Genomic DNA, 16,857 nt, shown 5'->3' with positions numbered 1-16,857 from the left:
ATCGATATACTTAAAATCCGAACCAATTCGAAATTCGAAATATAACATTTTAATATAATTTTTTATTATACATATTTAATATATTTTATTAGAAAAATATTATATTTTAATATAAAAAACTCAAATTTATTAATTATATTTAATATATTTAATATTATAAAATAATAATAAAATTTAAAAGAAATTTAAAATTTTTTAAAATAATAATAAAAATATTTAGAATTTCGAATTTTTCGGTTTGGTTCGAATTTTTTAGTTCGGATTACGGATTTTTGGATTTCGAATTTTTGTTATTTCGATTCGGTTCGAATTGGTTTTTTCAAAAATTTCGAATTTTCGAATCGGTTCCGAACCGAATATCCGAATGCTGACCCTAAACCCCTATCCTTCTTTCTTCATCCTAGAATTTTCAAAATCCCTTATTAGCTTCTTCTTCATTAAAAGACTCGAACTTTCTCTGCACCTTCTGCAACAATGATTCATTCCTTCCTTGTTAGTCTGTCTTAGGTTGTTTCCACTCTCTTGCAGTGACATGGATGTACGGACCAACCTTATAAGAAGTTCTTCTCAATCTCCAAAAGAAACATCATCAAATCAATTCATCATGAATGATCAATCAGATCAGTTCCAAAACCTTCAACTCTTCCCATTCAATCTCAACCTAATCGTTCCAACTATTCTTTTCATCGACTTCCTCGCATTCCATTTCCGCATCAACGGGAAAGGAATCCGGAAATGGTTCGCGGGATTCATCGAATCATCCGACGAGCTAGTTCATGCACGTCCACGGGTCGAGAGGAAAGAGTTCGATTTAAGGGAAGATCGAATTTTGAGTAGAGGTGAAGTCGAGATCGCTCTGAGATGCCTCGGAATGTCATGCGACGACGACGACGATTCCGAGGAATCGAGATTTGACGGCGACGATCTTTATCGAATGTTCGAGGATGAGAATCCTACGATCGACGAACTAAGATCAGCTTTCCACGTGTTTGACGAAAACAGAGATGGTTTTATTGATGCGGAGGAGTTAAACAAGGTTTTGACTAATCTACAATTGATCGAAGGCTCGTCGGAGATCGACGCCTGCAAATTAATGATTCGGGCTTTCGACGAAGACGGGGATGGAAGGATCGATCTCTGTGAATTTGTGAAACTCATGGAGATCTAGTTTATGTGGATGAATTATATCGTTGTCATAATACGTACATATAAGAACAAATGCTATTTCAACTAAGCGTCGATGTTTTTTCGATCTTTCAGGACATCCTAATAGTTGTCAGCAATTGCTATTATTTCATAGGGTAAACTGTTGTTTTAATCCCGTATCTGACCTCTTTATCATTTTAGAATTTTAAGTGAATCATGTCTGAAAAATAGTCCCGTAAGTAAAAAAAAATAATTCGCTAAAATGGTCCTCCGGTACCGGACTCACCATGTTGGCCCGCCGTTGCTAACATGGCGCTGACGCGGCTGACATGTCATCAACTTTTATCATTTTTAGAACTTTAAATGGTTATATCTAAAAATAGTCCATTAAATTTTTTTCGCTAAAATGGTCCAACATGGCATCTAGTGGCGATAATATATCAGTCACGTCAGCAACGACGGACCAGCGTGGTAAGTTCGGCACCGGATGACCATTTTAGTGAAAAAAATTTACTTTTTAAAGTCTTAAAATGATAAAATGGGCGGATGCGGGACTAAAAAAATCAGTTTACCCTACTTTATATGAACACTAACGTAGTATTGAACGGTAAGAATGATACTAACTTGTACAATCACGACATCGAAGAAGAACTTCCCCGTCGCGTCGAACCTGCGAAAAGCAAGCCACGAAAGCATCAATGCAAAATAATCGTATCGGGATAGCCGTGAAATATGTTCCTTACTCGAGCATTTCGTATTTTCACCAATAATCAGCGCAAGAGCAGCGGCCGTCGACGAGCCTGTGAAACCGGCTAACGTCTCTCACAATGATCGTCCTCTTCGCGTGCTTTGAGATGTACTTAGCAGCCGAGTGGCAGTCGTCGCACATCCTCAGGTTCTTCATCACGCGGATCGGCGCTTCCCGGGGTGTCTTCATCAGCGCATACGCTATCGCCAACTTCTCGCTGTGATAACTCAGGAGATCCTCCTTCTGTTCTTCGTCGACGTCGTGGAGCTCGGAGCTTGTGTCGGGGGCGTATCCAATGTTCTTGATTTCGGACAGCAGCTCCTTCACCGTGTCGCGGATTTTAGCAGACTCGACATGTTTCCGGTCGTCTGGAACGAAGATGTGCGTGCTGTTCCCGATCTCGATCCAGCTCAACCCGGGCTCCTTCTTCATGTTCCTCTCCTTCATCAGCCTCCGAATCTGTCGAGCGAATCAATATCGATAACGACAACGACAACGACGTAACGAAATGTAACGATCATTCAGCGGTACCTTCACAACTTTATCCCATCTTCGAGCTTTCGCGTGCATATTCGAGATCAAGATACACGCGCCGCTATCGTTTGGATTCAATTCCAGCACAGCCTCAACGATTTTCTTCCCCAAACCGTAATTTTGATGGACGTAGCACGCGTTGAGCAAAGTCCTCCACGCGACAGCATCGTATCGTACAGGGTTCGATCGGATGAAATTCTCGGCCTCGTCGAGCCTCCCCGCCCGAGACAGAAGCCCGACGATACAGGTGTAGTGCTCGATCCCCGGATCGATCCCGAACTCCGTCGGCATCGAGTTTAGATACTCGAAAGCTTCGTCTACTCGTCTCGACGATGCGCATGCAGAAAGCACTCCCACGAATGTCACGTAGCTCGGGCGACGTTTTGATCTAATCATCTGTCGGAACACATTCAGGGCTTCCTCGCCGAGCCCGTTTGACGAGTAACCATTTATCATCAAATTCCACGACACGACGTCCCGGCACGACATGTTATTGAAAACGGCGTAACCTTCTTCGACTAAACCACATCTCGACAGCATCTTGATCAAAGCATTGCCTACGACGGCGTAGTCCTTCATCCCGATCTTTTCGACACGCGCGTGCAACGAGTTCCCGTACCCGAGCGCTGACACAGCTGCGCACGCATTCAAAACCACCGCGAACGTACACTCGTTGGGGGCGACTTTTCGAAGAAGCATTTTCGTAAACAGCTTCAACGCTTCTTCGAAGAACTCGTTCTGTAAATAAGCAGCCAGCGCCGCCGTCCAGGTGACCTCATTTTCGGAATTCTTGGCGAGCAGAGCATCGAAGAACTTCCTCGCAGATGAGATTTCGCCGCATTTTCCGTACATATCAACTGCTGCACTGCCAACAAAACAGTCACCATCGACGCCGGTCTTTAGCACTCTCCCATGAACCTGTCGTCCCAAATGTAAATCCTCGAAACCTCCACAGGCTCCCAACATGTTAACGCAAGTTACAGTATCCCACCCGTCGTATCTGCATTCGACAAACATAGCAAACAATACAACCCTCGCTTCGGCTACATCTCCCTGATCCAGGAGTCGATTTAACACCGTGTTATACGTGCAAATATCCAATCCAGGGGTGAAATTCATAACCTTTATGGCCTCCTTCGCATCCAAACACATCGAATACATATGCACGAGCGCATTCTTGACATACTGATGAAAGATCAATCCAGACTTGAAGGCGAACCCGTGCCATCGCCGGCCATCATCGGGGAAGCCGGAATTCGCGCACGACGACAGAATTGTAGCCAGTATGTACTTATTGGGAGATAGCTTGTGCACGTCGATCATGGTTTTTGTCAGGTGTATTACTTCTGGACCATCCCCCTTGTGCAAATGACCAGCCATTATACTGCCATAAGTAACAATGTTCTTCTTCGGCATTTTGTCGAACACCTTGCGAGCACTTGATACATCGCCGCATTTCGAGTACAAATTGATGACGGAGTTCCTCTCGATCACTCTGTCTCGAGAGATTTGATTAGAGACGATCAAATGTGCGTGAATGGCTTTCCCAAATTTGAGATTCTTCGCGCCCGCAGATGCTTTCAAGAGCTTCCGTATGTCCATTGGATTGGACAGGCAGCATCAATCTCCACGCCAATTATTACTTGGCCTCAAATCCTAAAGCCCACCTCATTTATGTAATCAAAAGACGACGTCGTCTCATTGTTCTGGTGGAAAATAACTCGAACCCTCTTCTTCCACCCTCTTCTCCCTCGCTCGAATGCTGCGAGCTTTCGATTCGCCTCGTCGCATTAGGGTTTGCTTAATTCTCTCTCGAATCTTCAGTTGTTCACCAGAATTTACTTCTTCAATCTCGGACTCGCCTGGGAGCTGGAAAAACCTATCGATTCCACAGGAAACTCGGCCGCACGAAGATTTATCTTTATCTCCTCTGAATTTCCGAGGCATTGCCGATTCCTTGATATCGAAGTGTTCATATACTGCGGATTACAATAGATGTAAGTCATTCACTGGATTTTTACCGAAGGATTACTTACTTGAACTCTCTTGTATCTACCCTGACATAATCCGTCGATTTTGGCGAATTTCCGTGTGGCAACCTCAGGATGTTCTTGAGATATTACTGGTGTTTGAATCCGACGAGGTTAGGGCCAAAAATGTTGAGTATTTATGGGGAATTTTCAATTGGGCGAGTGGACAGTCCGAGGGGTTTGAGCATCTTCCTCAATCATGTAAGATCATGGCATCGATGCTTGCACGAGCGGGATTTTTCAGTGAAACTGAGTCCTTGCTATCGAGGAGGGAAATGGAAGGAAATTTTTTGGATTGCAAGGAAATTTTCGATAGCTTGATTAAAGGATATATAGAGGAATTTGAATTAGACTCTGCTTTTTCAGTTTATATGAGAATGAGGAGACTTTCATTAGTTCCATCATTGTTAAGTTACATTTCTCTCATTAAGTATTTGATCGAGTTGAACGATACTCGAACGTTGTATCCGATTTATGTTGATATGATAATGATGGGAATGGGAATGGGAGGAAGTGTAGAGGAGAAGATGATTCATAAGAATGTCATTCGTCTGCTTTGCATCGATGGAAGAGTTCAGGAATCGAGGGATCTTGTTAAGGAGCTTGCAAATTATGGAATCAAACCTAGCGATTTTGTTATTAGTGTGATCATTCGAGCTTATTGTGCCAAGAAGGATTATGATGATGTGTTGGGTTTCTTGGCCGAATTCAGGATTTCGCCTGAAGTTGTGGTTGGAAACAAGATTCTGTTCTCAATGTGCAGGAATTTCGGTGTTGATCGAGCAAGTGTGTTCTTGGAGAAACTGGAGAGACTCGGTTTCTACCCTGATGAAGTGTCGTTTGGGATTTTGATTGGATTTTGTTGTTACGAGGGTAAACTAAAGCTTGCTTTCTTTTATCTTTCAGAGATTTTGTCAAGAGGGCTTAAGCCACATGTGTGTTCGTATAATGCTCTATTAAGTGCAATATTTGAGGAAGGCATGCCGATTCTGTCCCAAGAAATAATAGCTGAAATGAATGATATGGGAGTGTCGCCCTCGTTGGCTACCTTCAGAGTTCTGCTGGCTGGGTTTTGTAAAGCTCGAAAATTTGACGAAGTGAAGGCAATAGTCCATGAGATGGCGGACTGTAACTTAGTAACCCTCTCGTCGATGGAAGATCCATTGAGCAAAGGATTTGCCATATTGGGTCTCAATCCTTTGGATGTGAAAATTAAGAGGGACAATGACAAGGGACTTTCTAAGACTGAGTTTTACGATGATCTTGGGAACGGGTTGTATTTAGATACAAATTTGGACAAATTCGATGAACAGATCTCCCAGATTCTTCGCGAAGCCATGGTGCCTGAAATGGGAATTGATGAAATGGAAAGATGGGGCCAAGAAATGTCTCTTCCCGCACTGTCTTCTTTGCTCGGTGGCCTTTCTAAAGCTCCATCGGGTGTTGAGATCATTAGCCATCATTTGGGGGCCATGTTAAAATCAATTTATGATCTTGATCGTAAGAGTTTAAATGTGCTTGTTCGGACATACAGCAAGAGGGGATTTACTTTCAAAGCACGAGCACTTTTCGATGGAATGGTTAGAAGGGGTTGCAACATTGAATACGGTACATACTCTAGTCTGTTGTTCGGTGCGTGCAAGAATGTTGATTTGAAAAGCTTCCATTATTTCCGTAAAATTGCTCAAGAATCCGCGTGGTCACCTGATTTAAAAGAGGCTAACGCCCTTTTAACTTATCTACTTCGGAACAAGTGGATGAACGAGGCATTGGAGCTTTTCGAGACCATGCTATTAATCGCAGCTTCTTCTGATGTATCCGACATTTTTCAATCCTTACTCGAAAAGCTTTGTCGCCATGGGTTCACTGATACTGCTTCTGTTTTGCTCAACAAATTCTCAAGTCGGGCCACCCTCTCGGATCGCATTGCTTACAGTCATTTGGTCACTCGGTTTTGTCGGGACAATAGATTTCCTGAAGCCTTGAAATTGTTCGAGACTATGCTTTCCATTAACTTATCTCCATCTTCGAGCTTGTATGCCGAGTTGATTTCTTGGCTCTGCCGGACCAACAACTTCAAGAAAGCTGTTGAATTGAAAACTACATGCTTGAGGGATCAACCCTCTGCCGAACTTCTTATAAACACAGCTTTGATTAAGGGTTTCTGCAAGTCGAGAAGAGCTGATGAAGCCGGTGCTCTATTCACGACGTCTCTTCTAAAGGGCTTATCTCCCGATGATGAGGTATTCAACTCGTTAATTGAAGGCTACTGTAGAGTGTATAACTCGAACAAAGTTCGAGAGCTTCTGGGGTTTATGATAAGGAAGAATCTGAGCATATTTGGATCTAGCTATAGCCATGCCGCACGATTGTTATGCGCCGAAGGAAGGTTCGCTTTGGCGATTCGTTTGAAAGATCTCATTCTTCGAGTAACTGAACTCCCGGATCTCGTTCTGCATAACGTTTTGATATTTCACCTTTCGTCGTCACGGGACAGTTCCTTATTGGATGTGGCAGTCGGAATGGAAGGAATCCTGTTTGATGATGTTACTTACAATTTTGTCGTTCGGGGATATATGATGAGTAACGACATCCCTCGATCTCTTCACTATCTGACAGCTATGATAAAGCAGGATCTTAAACCGAGTAATCGTGTCCTCAGGGAATCGATCCACTTTCTTTGCCGCAACGGCGAGATTCAGCTCGCGTTGGATTTGAGTCTGGAAATGGAGTCTCATGGTTGGGTTCACAGTTCGTCTGTTCAAACCAGCATTGTCGAGGCACTTCTCAGCACCGGGAACCTGCAACAAGCAGTCGAGTTTCTAGACAGAATGGCGTCGAAGGATCTGATTCCCAAAAATGTACAATACGATCGTTTAATCAAGGAGTTTTGTCGACACGGTCTGCTGGCGAAATCCGTCGACCTTTTAAATATCATGTTACAGAAGGGGAGTCGGCCTGCTTCCACCAGCTACGACTATCTCATCCAGGGCTTGTGCAGCGGCGGGAAATTGAATTTAGCACAAGATTTTTACACGGAGATGGTGTGTCGGGACATGAAGCCGGGCAAGCATACTGGGGATATTCTCGTTTGCAAGCTGTCTGAATACGATCGGATTGGGGAAGCAGAGAATGTGCTTAAATCGAGGATTCGGTTTGGGGAGAAGCCGAGCCATGAGGCTTTCTGTGCAGTGATCGATGGGTATCGGAGCAAGAAGAGCGTCGGGAAGACGACGGAGCTGGTGGAGGCGATGCAGGAGATGGGGTACCGGCCGGATTTCGATACACATTGGGGTCTTGTGAGCAGTCTGAGTAGCAAATGTAGCAAGAGGGATGAGAGCAGTAATTTTGTGGCAGGAATTCTTTCTGGATTTGGGTTGTCAAGGAAGACGTCGAGCTAACCTTAGGCTTATGATGGTGAGAATGACAACATTTCTAAGGTATACCTATTCTTGCTGTGAAATGGATTTTCTTTGTCGTTTAAAGCTTCTACCCTAAGGCTTCTGATGTTTATATTCTAGAGCACAAATTTAGGTTACTGAACCTTAGTTGCTCTCACATATGGGCTTTATTTATTTATTTTAATTAGCTTTTCTACTGTTCCTGCCAAGGTTGAAGTAGATAGCAATGAAGTGAAATCATGTGGTAGGGTGACTTAGTTTTTACCATAATGATTGTGGTATAAGAGTTGTATAAATAAACACACCGGACTGTATTTGAGTCAAGATGAACAGCTGTGTTTGATGTCAAGTTATACTAGCTTTGAAATGCTAGCATCGATTGCTCCCATTTGCTTAATTTTGATGTAGCGCTGTAAAGTTACACACCATTATCCTATGTTTTAATCCGGAATTGGGTCATATTCTGTTCTGAAAGTTTCTTGCTCGCATGGATCCTAGCCAAATCCTATTGATTTTTAGATTTGACTTCTTGAGTGTTTGGGCTATTCCTACTTAATCGTTTTGTGTCTTGTTGTATGTTAACAACAAAAGTGTGTATTACTAAATTATTCCATCATTTTCTGTTTAATATATAATAGGGTGGAATTTATACACTTCCAAGCCATTTATCTGCTGGTGCTAGAGATCTCATTCCGAGGATGCTTATAGTTGATCCCATGAAGCGGATGACTATTCCTGAGATACATGCTCATCCCTGGTTTCAAGCTCATCTCCAGCGCTATTTGGCTGTGCCACCACCGGATACAGCCCAACTGGCAGAAAAGGTATCTAAAATTTGCAGTGCCATCCATTTTTCTTGGTTCTTGAATCATAAAAAAATAGCTGTAAATCTACAGGATGTTAAATCTGGATTTTTGGTGATATTAAAATTTATGTATGCTGTTCAATTTCAGATTGATGAAGAGATTCTTCAAGAGGTTGTTAAGATGGGTTTTGGTCGGAATGGTCTTGTCGATTAGCTGCGAAGCAGGGTTCAGAATGAGGTGAGTATTGTGAATTGTAGTTGACTCAAATGTGAAGTTTGTTTGCATGATGGTTTAATGGCGCCACTGGTGTTCCCTAATCTGTTGTCACTCACAGGGAACTGTTACGTACTATTTGTTGCTAGACAACCGGTTCCGTGTTTCTAGTGGCTACCTTAGACTATTCATGATAAATAAATGTAGCCGTCTTCCTGTGTTATATTCATGAAGATGAAGCTCATCACTAATCTTCTAATTTTAGAATTCTTGTTTCGTCGTTCTCATGCTGATTTCACAGTATCTGAACTTGTAACATCTGAGTATTATATGTGGATCTATCTCCATAGGAATATGGGTACAATCGGACGAATCCTAATGAGACTATAGCATCTCCTGTTGGGCGGGCGATAGATTATCCACAATTTGGGGGGAGCAGGTATCCGGTTGATCGGAAATGGGCACTTGGACTCCAGGTTAATCGCCGTATATCTTTTGCATTTCATTCTTACAAATGTGAAAAAAAGAGCCACTATTATTACTTCACCAAGAATATGATCCCAACAATGGTTTATGCTGCCTATAGAGATCGTAATACTATTGTTATTGTTTCCTACTGCCCCCGGCAGCTGACAACTATTCATGTATCCATCTGTTTTGGTTATTAATATTTCAATTTGCAGTCGCGAGCCCATCCTCGAGAGATAATGACGTACGTTTACTGGAAAAAGATCGGGCAGTACAGCATTAAGTGCAGAAGGGTCCCGGGCATGCTGGATGGTGGTAACTATTTTGGAGATGAGTCTGCCGTTGCCATTGTGGAGAACGACAGCAATTCCAGGCCACAGAACGTGATCAAATTCGAAGTGCAGGTAAAAATGATGATGATGATCTTCAGTCCTTTAATAATATTATGAAATGGAAATTGATGTTTGTTTCTAAAAGTTTGGCTTGTTTCCACTCTATTTCGAGGTATTTTTAGTGTACTTCCTGGAAAAAAAAAAAAAAAAAAAACAGTGCGATGAGATAAAGATCGAGGCAAATTTTTCGATTTAAAATCCCTCGCGCCTCGTGCAGTCGAGGCTTTGCCAATGGATTTCTTTCTCTTTTCTTCCCTCTCCCAACTCAAACCTACCGATTGCATCCGCCTCTCTTACAGTTGATTACAAAATCTTGAAGAGCATTGTCTGACATTAAATTAATTTAGATTTGTGAAGTATATTATTTGTTACGAAATAAAATAGGTAAATGTAAAAAAAATTAAAATAAGTAGTATTCCCTTCTACCCAGATATCTAGACACGGTAAGATATCTAGACACGGTAAAAGGGATGTTGTTAACATATATTTAGAAACAATATATTATATTTATGGTAGTTATCTTATTCGTAGGATTTTTGTCTTATTTAAATGGTTTATATATCACTATAAATATGTACGTAATCTTATGATTGAATAGAGAATTTCAGTTTCATATTCTAACATGGTATCAGAGCCAAATTCTCTCGGTGTACCTCCATGACCCGTTATATCCCGTATATATTTTTATTTTTATTAATGTAATTGTTTCTATCCACGATCATGGTGTTATTTTCATGTCGTCTCTGTCTCTACTACTCCACTGACAGAGTCTACTTTCGACTCTAACACTGTTGAGAGTCATGTTTTCAACTCTAACTCTATTGAGAGCGAGAGAGTCCTGTTTCCGACTCTAGCTCTGTTGTGAGCGAGCGAGTCCTGTTTCCGTCTCTAGCTCTATAGAGTGAGCGAGTCCTGTTTCCGGCTCTAGTTCCGTTGTGAGCGAGCGAGTCCTGTTTCCAACTCTAACGGTGTTGAGAGTTTTGCTTCTGACTCTGATCCAGTGGACGACATCAATCTTGGTGAATTCAGATTTATACGTGAAAGATCTCGGCTATATCTTTTTCGGTCACTTCTAACAAACTCAAGTTTGTTCGATCATATCTTGAGTTTGAGGAGGGGTGTTAACATATATTTAGAAACAATATATTATATTTATGGTAGTTATCTTATTTAAGAGATTCGTAGGATTCTTGTCTTATTTAAATGGTTTATATATCACTATAAATATGTACTAATCTTATGATTGAATAGAGAATTTCAGTTTCATATTCTAACAGATGTAATTAGTATATTATTAAGAATGTATTAGTAAAAATAATTATTTTATAATATAAATAATTATAAATTAAAATTAAGATAATTTAGTTTAATTAAAATTAAAAAAATTAAAATTTAAAATAAGATTAAAGTGTGTAATATTTTTTTAAAAAAAGAAAGTGGCATGGACGGACAGAAACTGTAATGTGGACATAGTATCTGGTATCTGGACGGAGAGAGTAATATTTTATATTTAATTGTAATTTCACCAAATTGTATCAAATTAACAAAGATTTATCAAAAAAAATTATTAAGTGAAACATTTGGCAGAGGTAAAAACATCATATACATGAGTTTTTAATATTTTTTATTTCATATTTATCAATCGATTCTATTAGTATTATAAAGGTAATGACAATGATATTTGTAGTGTTACTAGATAATATAGTTAAAAATAAAATAAAATAAAATAAAATAAAAATTAAATTGGATTATTTTTTACTATACTGACCAAAATAGATAGATTATTCAGTGAGTATAACATTTAAACTGAAAATTGAAAATAAATTATTAATGTGTCTTTCCCTAAATCAGATAAGTAGAGTCACAGTTCCGCCGGGATCCGTTTATACTTGTATGCACTTATATCGTTTGCTTCTGGTAGATTTGCAAAGTTCCAATTTTACCCCCTCTGTCCTCCGATCCGTGATCAATGGCCTCGTGTAATTGCTCAAGGGCATTTCCGTCTTTCCAGGGACGATCGGATCCCAGCTGCGGCGGTTTCTCCGTCGACAACAAAGCCTCCAGCCTCCGTGTCTCCGCGGCGGCGCGCGGCCTGTCTTCGTTAATTTATAAGTTTCCGCCGAACTTCGTCCGACAGTTGAGCACCAAGACCCGGCGGAACTGCAGCAACATCGGAGTCGCTCAGGTACCGGCGGCTTCGTGGTCGAACAACCACGACGCTTCGGAGTTCACACCGGCGGAGGCCGAGGCTGGCTTTGGAGAGGCATTTTCTGATGGCGAGAATGGAAAGCTTGAGGGTTCTCCTTTTTCCGACTACGAATCCTTTCTGAAATCCGATGGCAGCGTTGCGATTCATGCTGGTATGGAATTATTTGATCGAAATAGCTTCAAATGTTGATCCTAAGCTGTACGTGTTCGATTAATTTTGCAAAGTTCTAATTGCGCAGTTGCAATGTTCTTCTGCCTTTTCTTACTGACTATACACATGATCATTATTAAATTAATACTTGTAAGATTCTTAGCTTTCCCTGGTGTTGATCATTTTGCAGTGCAACGTCAAAGTTTGAAATGAACTATAACTCAATTCATACATTTGGAAAATCTTCATTAACTTGTCCAGGTGAAAGATTGGGGCGAGGAATTGCTTCCGATGCAATAACTACTCCAGTAGTTAATACTTCAGCTTATTTCTTCAAGAAAACTGCTGATCTCATTGATTTTAAGGTATATTAATCTGTTAATGAAATTTGCTTCTCATAGAAATGACTATGGCTTTGCTTCGAGTATACCATGCCACATTGGTGATTGGCATGAACTGTGAGCTTACAGCCATTGACAAAAGTGCCACTAGCAGCTTCATTTCATTGCATGATTTCTGAGAAGTGTTTTTGTCTGATCTGGCTGTAAATTTCAAATAATTAAAAGTCTCGACATTTCAGGAAAAAAGGCGAGCGAGTTTTGAATATGGTCGTTATGGAAACTACACTACTATTGTTGCGGAGCAAAAGATCAGGTCTGTTTGGTTTATAGTTTTTGTTTTTGTTTTCTTATGTTTATCTACAAGAAGATTATATGAGTAGGCTTCAAGAGAATACAATTTCAGTTTTACATATGCTTCAGTGCACTGGAAGGAGCTGAGTCGACAATTTTGATGGCTTCGGGAATGTACGCTAGCACAGTTCTGCTGATGGCACTTGTTCCAGCAGGGGGGCATTTAGTCACCACGACTGATTGTTATAGGAAGACTCGGATATTCATTGAGACTATCCTCCCCAAGATGGGGATCACTGTATGACTCTCTGATCCATTTATGTGTTCTTTGGAGGGTGGATAGTGGGAGGGGGTGAATGAGGTCTTCCAAAACTTACAACTCAAATACTTTTTACCCTATTCTTAAAGTAAATACGTGAATGGAATTGGCAATCAATAATATCACCCCATGAGAGGGAAGTTTAACTCTATAAGTATATTGTAAATACTGAAAAGTTAGTTCAGATATCTTTCGACAAAGTAGATGCATGAATAAATTGAACTCAAATTGAAGGAAAAATGAAGGGAAAATTTAGATAGAGCTTAAAAATAGCTAGGTTTGATTCATCCACTTCAAATTTTTTGATCTGGGCCTCTGGATGAGATTTAAGTGACCTGGTGTTTTCTTTCATGAACAAAATGAAGGCAACTGTGATTGATCCGGCAGATATTGGAGGTCTGGAGTCTGCATTAGAGAAGAACAATGTCAGTATGGACATAGATATTTTCATTCTCCTTTCTCAACCTATATATTTTTTCTTGCGAGGGTCCTTATTGAACTATCCGCACATGCTTCCATGTAGGTTTCTCTTTTCTTTACTGAGTCTCCAACCAATCCCTTCTTAAGGTGTGTTGATATTGAGCTGGTTTCGAAGATTTGCCATGACAATGGAGCCTTAGTGTGCATCGATGGGACATTTGCTACCTCTCTTAATCAGAAGGCACTGGCACTTGGTGCTGATATTGTTATACACTCTGCAACCAAATACATTGCCGGACACAATGATGTATGTTGGCTTTGATGTCAATACATAACGAGAGAATTTGGATTACAAAAAGTTTTGAGGTTACTAATTTTTTTGCACTTAACCAGCTTGGTATGCTGTGTAGGTTCTTGCGGGATCAGTCAGCGGCCCTGAGAAGTTAATTTCTGTTATACGTAACCTCCATAACATTCTTGGTGGTGCTCTAAACCCTGTAAGTAGATAAACATTGGTCTTGGTTAATATGCTCTGTTATAGGATTGGTTTGCATTCGTTGTTATTGAATCAATGTTGTTTGAGCTCAACGAGTATGGATTTATGCAACTTTTATGTGTAATATCATTAACTAATGCTGATTTTCCCTTTCATTAGAATGCCGCATATCTGATCATCAGGGGCATGAAAACACTGCATCTTCGTGTACAGCAGCAGAACTCAACAGCACAGAGAATGGCTGAAATTTTACAGGCACATCCCAAGGTAAAAAATGGGATAGACTTGTTATCTGTGATTCAAAGATGCTTTAAGAGGGTTTGCACCTCGTAGTCATATCTTCCTCGGTGATAATGTTGTTTTCCATTCCTACGTGTCTATGTAGTGGTGACAGTAGTTGTCGTCAAAAGCTTCTCAAAATCTCATACCTTAGGCTGTACAGTAGAAGCTCATCTTACTTCAAAATTTCCACATTGTTATTTTACATATTCCAAACCACAATGGTCATGATTTTCTATGTAATACATGTTCATTAGCCATTCAATCAGCTACACATCTTTTTTATAGAACAATTGACAATTAGTTTTTAGCCCCTAAAGTACAGAGTGATTATTAATATAACCTTGCAAATTGTAGTGCATTTGCTGCACGATAATGCATTATTTTATCTTTACATTTTTGGATTTGTAATGTCTCATTTTCCACTGTAATGGGTGAGATCCGTCAATTTTTAAATGCAGATTAGGCATGTCTATTATCCAGGCCTGGAAAGTCATCCAGAGCACAAACTGGCTAAGAGACAGATGAAAGGTTTTGGTGGTGTGGTTAGCTTTGAGGTCAGTATTGCTAAAGCTGCACTGTTAACATAATTTTTTATTTTTTCTCTTCTGAATGTTCAACACATTGACTTCAATTAGGTTGATGGAGACCTACTGACTACTGCAAAATTTGTTGACACATTGAGAATTCCATACATAGCCCCTTCCTTTGGAGGCTGTGAAAGCATTGTTGATCAGCCAGCTATAATGTCCTATTGGTATGTCTTTCACCTTAACTACTCAGCTGCAACTTGAAAGTTTATGTTAATTGATGCTAGAGGAAAAATCATCATTAAAGTGTACATCTGTCACTAGTTGGCTTAATAACTTCCTTGTTTGTTAGAATCTAGTTTAGCAGAAGCTGCACATCTGTTATACATGCACTGTTTGCGAGAGAGGCATTTACTACATGTCATTTTGTATTATTCCATTGACAGCAATGTCTTAACATGTGTATGCCACATAAAATTGCTTGAAACAGGGATCTCTCTCAGTCGGACAGGGCTAGATATGGAATCGTTGATAACCTGATTAGGTTCAGCTTTGGTGTTGAGGACTTTGAAGACTTGAAAGCTGATTTTCTTCAGGCTCTGGATCACATATAAGTTGTGGTTACATCTTTTTCTTGGTCTTTGTTTAGCTGATTTTAACGTGGCATTATAAGTGTGTGTGTTAGAGCAATAGATATACATATGACATTGTACTAAGATGCTATCTAAGTATATCTTGCAGTTCCCCTTCCAAGAACGAAATGGTTCTAATTTCTATTTAGTACAAATGGTGGTTGTGTTGTTTAAATTCTTCAAACTGGCCTAATCTATTATGTTTATGTTTTTCAGCTTTTAAGAGAAGCTAGATATAGATCCACTAATTCTGTACAAATATGTAAAAACTGTGATTCATCTGAAAGTTGTGATTTTAATAACATGCTTATTGCTTGTGTAGTTTTATCCGCGATGGCTTCGTAGATATACATATAAGCTATTCATGATGGTTATTTCGTCATGCTTGGGAGTTGCAGATTCAAAAGCATGTTCTATGTGAGAATTATCATCTGAATGTTTCATTCAGAAAATTTTAAAATTTGTGAACTTCCCTGAAAGCATTTAGGATACCTTTTTGAAAGAAATCATCCCAGACAAAGGGACAATTACTTGTTGTATGAACCTTTGAAGAAGCTCCTCAGGTTTTTCTGCCTTTGTTGGCCTTAATCTGCCCTCCATCCATCTCTTGCCACATCTTCCGGAGTGGTTGTGGAAAGGAAACATTGCAAGAAGCTTGAAAAGTTCAACGATTTCTACGTCAATAAGGAGACTTTTTGCCTGCTCTTCCAGGTCCGGCCATTTTACTATTTCTGTTTGCTTCACTTTGTTTCTTAGTATAATTTTCTGATTATACAGATATTATGAAGTAACTAAATCTGATGAATATTCTTTGTGCTGAGTAACTGAAAACTTTGAAACTATCTGATCAACAGATTTATTTTCAAAGGATTTGATTTCTTAATTCAGTTGAAAAGGTAGGAATGAAGCACATAGCAAGGAAAAAGAAAACTCCGAGTTTCTTGTTTTCGTAGAACTAATATGAACATGAGGATGCAATTTAATTCCTACATGTAATGCAGATCTCATTTACATAGATATGTAAAAAATATATAAACTAAAAAGCTGTGTCTTGTAGTGAATTTGAACAGAAAATTTAGATAATATACTGATCTGGACTTGGAGATTGCCAGTTGCTTCTCCTTATTAACGTAGAAACCGTTGAACTTTCCGAACAGTAGGAAACTGCACCTGAAAAATTGATAGAGCGCCAGGATAGATGTTTGTGATACATCTTGTGAAGGCAGGGTACCTGATCCGAAAGATGGTATTTATATAGCTGTCTGACTCTGGGGAAAGGGTTTGCCAGGTGCAGTTCTTTGACTGGGTGATCTCGAGAAAATTGTGAATTGTAATAGTTTAGTTGTGAGTGGAGATCAGCCTTTATGAAGTTGGATGGGTTCAAAAGGATCTTCTTGGGTATATTCCAATACTCATGTGATTTCTTTATTTAGTCTTACTAGAATTGCTAAC

General features: G+C 39.9%; 4 protein-coding genes across 6 annotated transcripts; 3 read left to right on the top strand and 1 right to left on the bottom strand.

Annotated features, from left to right (window-relative positions):
• Positions 1-428: 428 nt before the first annotated feature.
• Positions 429-1,168, top strand: LOC127240717 (probable calcium-binding protein CML46). The gene has a single exon (XM_051259536.1). It carries the CDS (start codon positions 533-535, stop codon positions 1,166-1,168), a length of 636 nt encoding a protein of 211 aa, XP_051115493.1. The 5' UTR covers positions 429-532.
• A 185-nt stretch (positions 1,169-1,353) lies between these two features.
• LOC127240714 (pentatricopeptide repeat-containing protein At5g39680) lies at positions 1,354-4,046 on the bottom strand. Its single transcript, XM_051259533.1, has 3 exons — positions 2,426-4,046; positions 1,890-2,353; positions 1,354-1,816 (listed from the first exon to the last, which is right to left on the bottom strand). Exons 1-2 carry the CDS (start codon positions 4,028-4,030, stop codon positions 1,907-1,909), a joined length of 2,052 nt encoding a protein of 683 aa, XP_051115490.1. The 5' UTR covers positions 4,031-4,046; the 3' UTR covers positions 1,354-1,816; positions 1,890-1,906.
• A 141-nt stretch (positions 4,047-4,187) lies between these two features.
• Positions 4,188-15,560, top strand: LOC127240713 (cystathionine gamma-synthase 1, chloroplastic-like). Of its 3 annotated transcripts, XM_051259531.1 has the most exons (15): positions 8,502-8,683; positions 8,813-8,902; positions 9,229-9,354; positions 9,562-9,750; positions 11,750-12,098; positions 12,359-12,462; positions 12,678-12,751; positions 12,859-13,027; positions 13,414-13,473; positions 13,572-13,775; positions 13,879-13,965; positions 14,124-14,231; positions 14,705-14,800; positions 14,882-15,000; positions 15,264-15,560. In XM_051259531.1, the coding sequence occupies exons 4-15, from the start codon at positions 9,586-9,588 to the stop codon at positions 15,385-15,387; spliced, it is 1,659 nt and encodes a 552-aa protein (XP_051115488.1). In that variant the 5' UTR covers positions 8,502-8,683; positions 8,813-8,902; positions 9,229-9,354; positions 9,562-9,585; the 3' UTR covers positions 15,388-15,560. The 3 variants fall into 3 exon arrangements, 2 of the variants coding, with proteins under 2 accessions (XP_051115488.1, XP_051115489.1); XM_051259532.1 differs by lacking the exons at positions 8,502-8,683; positions 8,813-8,902; positions 9,229-9,354; positions 9,562-9,750 and having other exon boundaries at positions 11,976-12,098; positions 12,288-12,462; XR_007836354.1 differs by lacking the exons at positions 11,750-12,098; positions 12,359-12,462; positions 12,678-12,751; ... (6 more) ...; positions 14,882-15,000; positions 15,264-15,560 and adding an exon at positions 4,188-7,898 and having other exon boundaries at positions 8,498-8,683; positions 9,562-9,584.
• On the top strand, positions 8,558-9,546 carry LOC127240516 (SNF1-related protein kinase catalytic subunit alpha KIN10-like). Its single transcript, XM_051259235.1, has 5 exons — positions 8,558-8,683; positions 8,756-8,836; positions 8,879-8,902; positions 9,000-9,095; positions 9,229-9,546. Exons 1-5 carry the CDS (start codon positions 8,558-8,560, stop codon positions 9,544-9,546), a joined length of 645 nt encoding a protein of 214 aa, XP_051115192.1.
• Positions 15,561-16,857: the final 1,297 nt, after the last annotated feature.

Source organism: Andrographis paniculata, unplaced genomic scaffold, assembly GCF_009805555.1.
Source record: "Andrographis paniculata isolate CXL003 unplaced genomic scaffold, ASM980555v1 Contig79END, whole genome shotgun sequence".
Lineage (NCBI taxonomy): Eukaryota > Viridiplantae > Streptophyta > Magnoliopsida > Lamiales > Acanthaceae > Andrographis > Andrographis paniculata.
Note: the sequence above shows the minus strand (reverse complement) of the source record. Positions and strands in the feature narration are given on the sequence as shown.

Bases quoted from the DNA above. Each gene is read 5' to 3' on its own strand.
- LOC127240713 (XM_051259531.1), top strand. From the start codon at position 9,586: ATGACGTACGTTTACTGGAAAAAGATCGGGCAGTACAGCATTAAGTGC. The intron at 13,776-13,878 runs GTATGTTGGCTT...TATGCTGTGTAG, and splicing joins ACATTGCCGGACACAATGAT to GTTCTTGCGGGATCAGTCAG. The intron at 15,001-15,263 runs GTATGTCTTTCA...TGCTTGAAACAG, and splicing joins CCAGCTATAATGTCCTATTG to GGATCTCTCTCAGTCGGACA.
- LOC127240714 (XM_051259533.1), bottom strand. From the start codon at position 4,030: ATGGACATACGGAAGCTCTTGAAAGCATCTGCGGGCGCGAAGAATCTC. The intron at 2,354-2,425 runs GTACCGCTGAAT...TTCGCTCGACAG, and splicing joins GATGGGATAAAGTTGTGAAG to ATTCGGAGGCTGATGAAGGA.
- LOC127240717 (XM_051259536.1), top strand. From the start codon at position 533: ATGGATGTACGGACCAACCTTATAAGAAGTTCTTCTCAATCTCCAAAA.
- LOC127240516 (XM_051259235.1), top strand. From the start codon at position 8,558: ATGCTTATAGTTGATCCCATGAAGCGGATGACTATTCCTGAGATACAT. The intron at 8,903-8,999 runs GTGAGTATTGTG...TGTCACTCACAG, and splicing joins GAAGCAGGGTTCAGAATGAG to GGAACTGTTACGTACTATTT. The intron at 9,096-9,228 runs GTGTTATATTCA...CTATCTCCATAG, and splicing joins ATAAATGTAGCCGTCTTCCT to GAATATGGGTACAATCGGAC.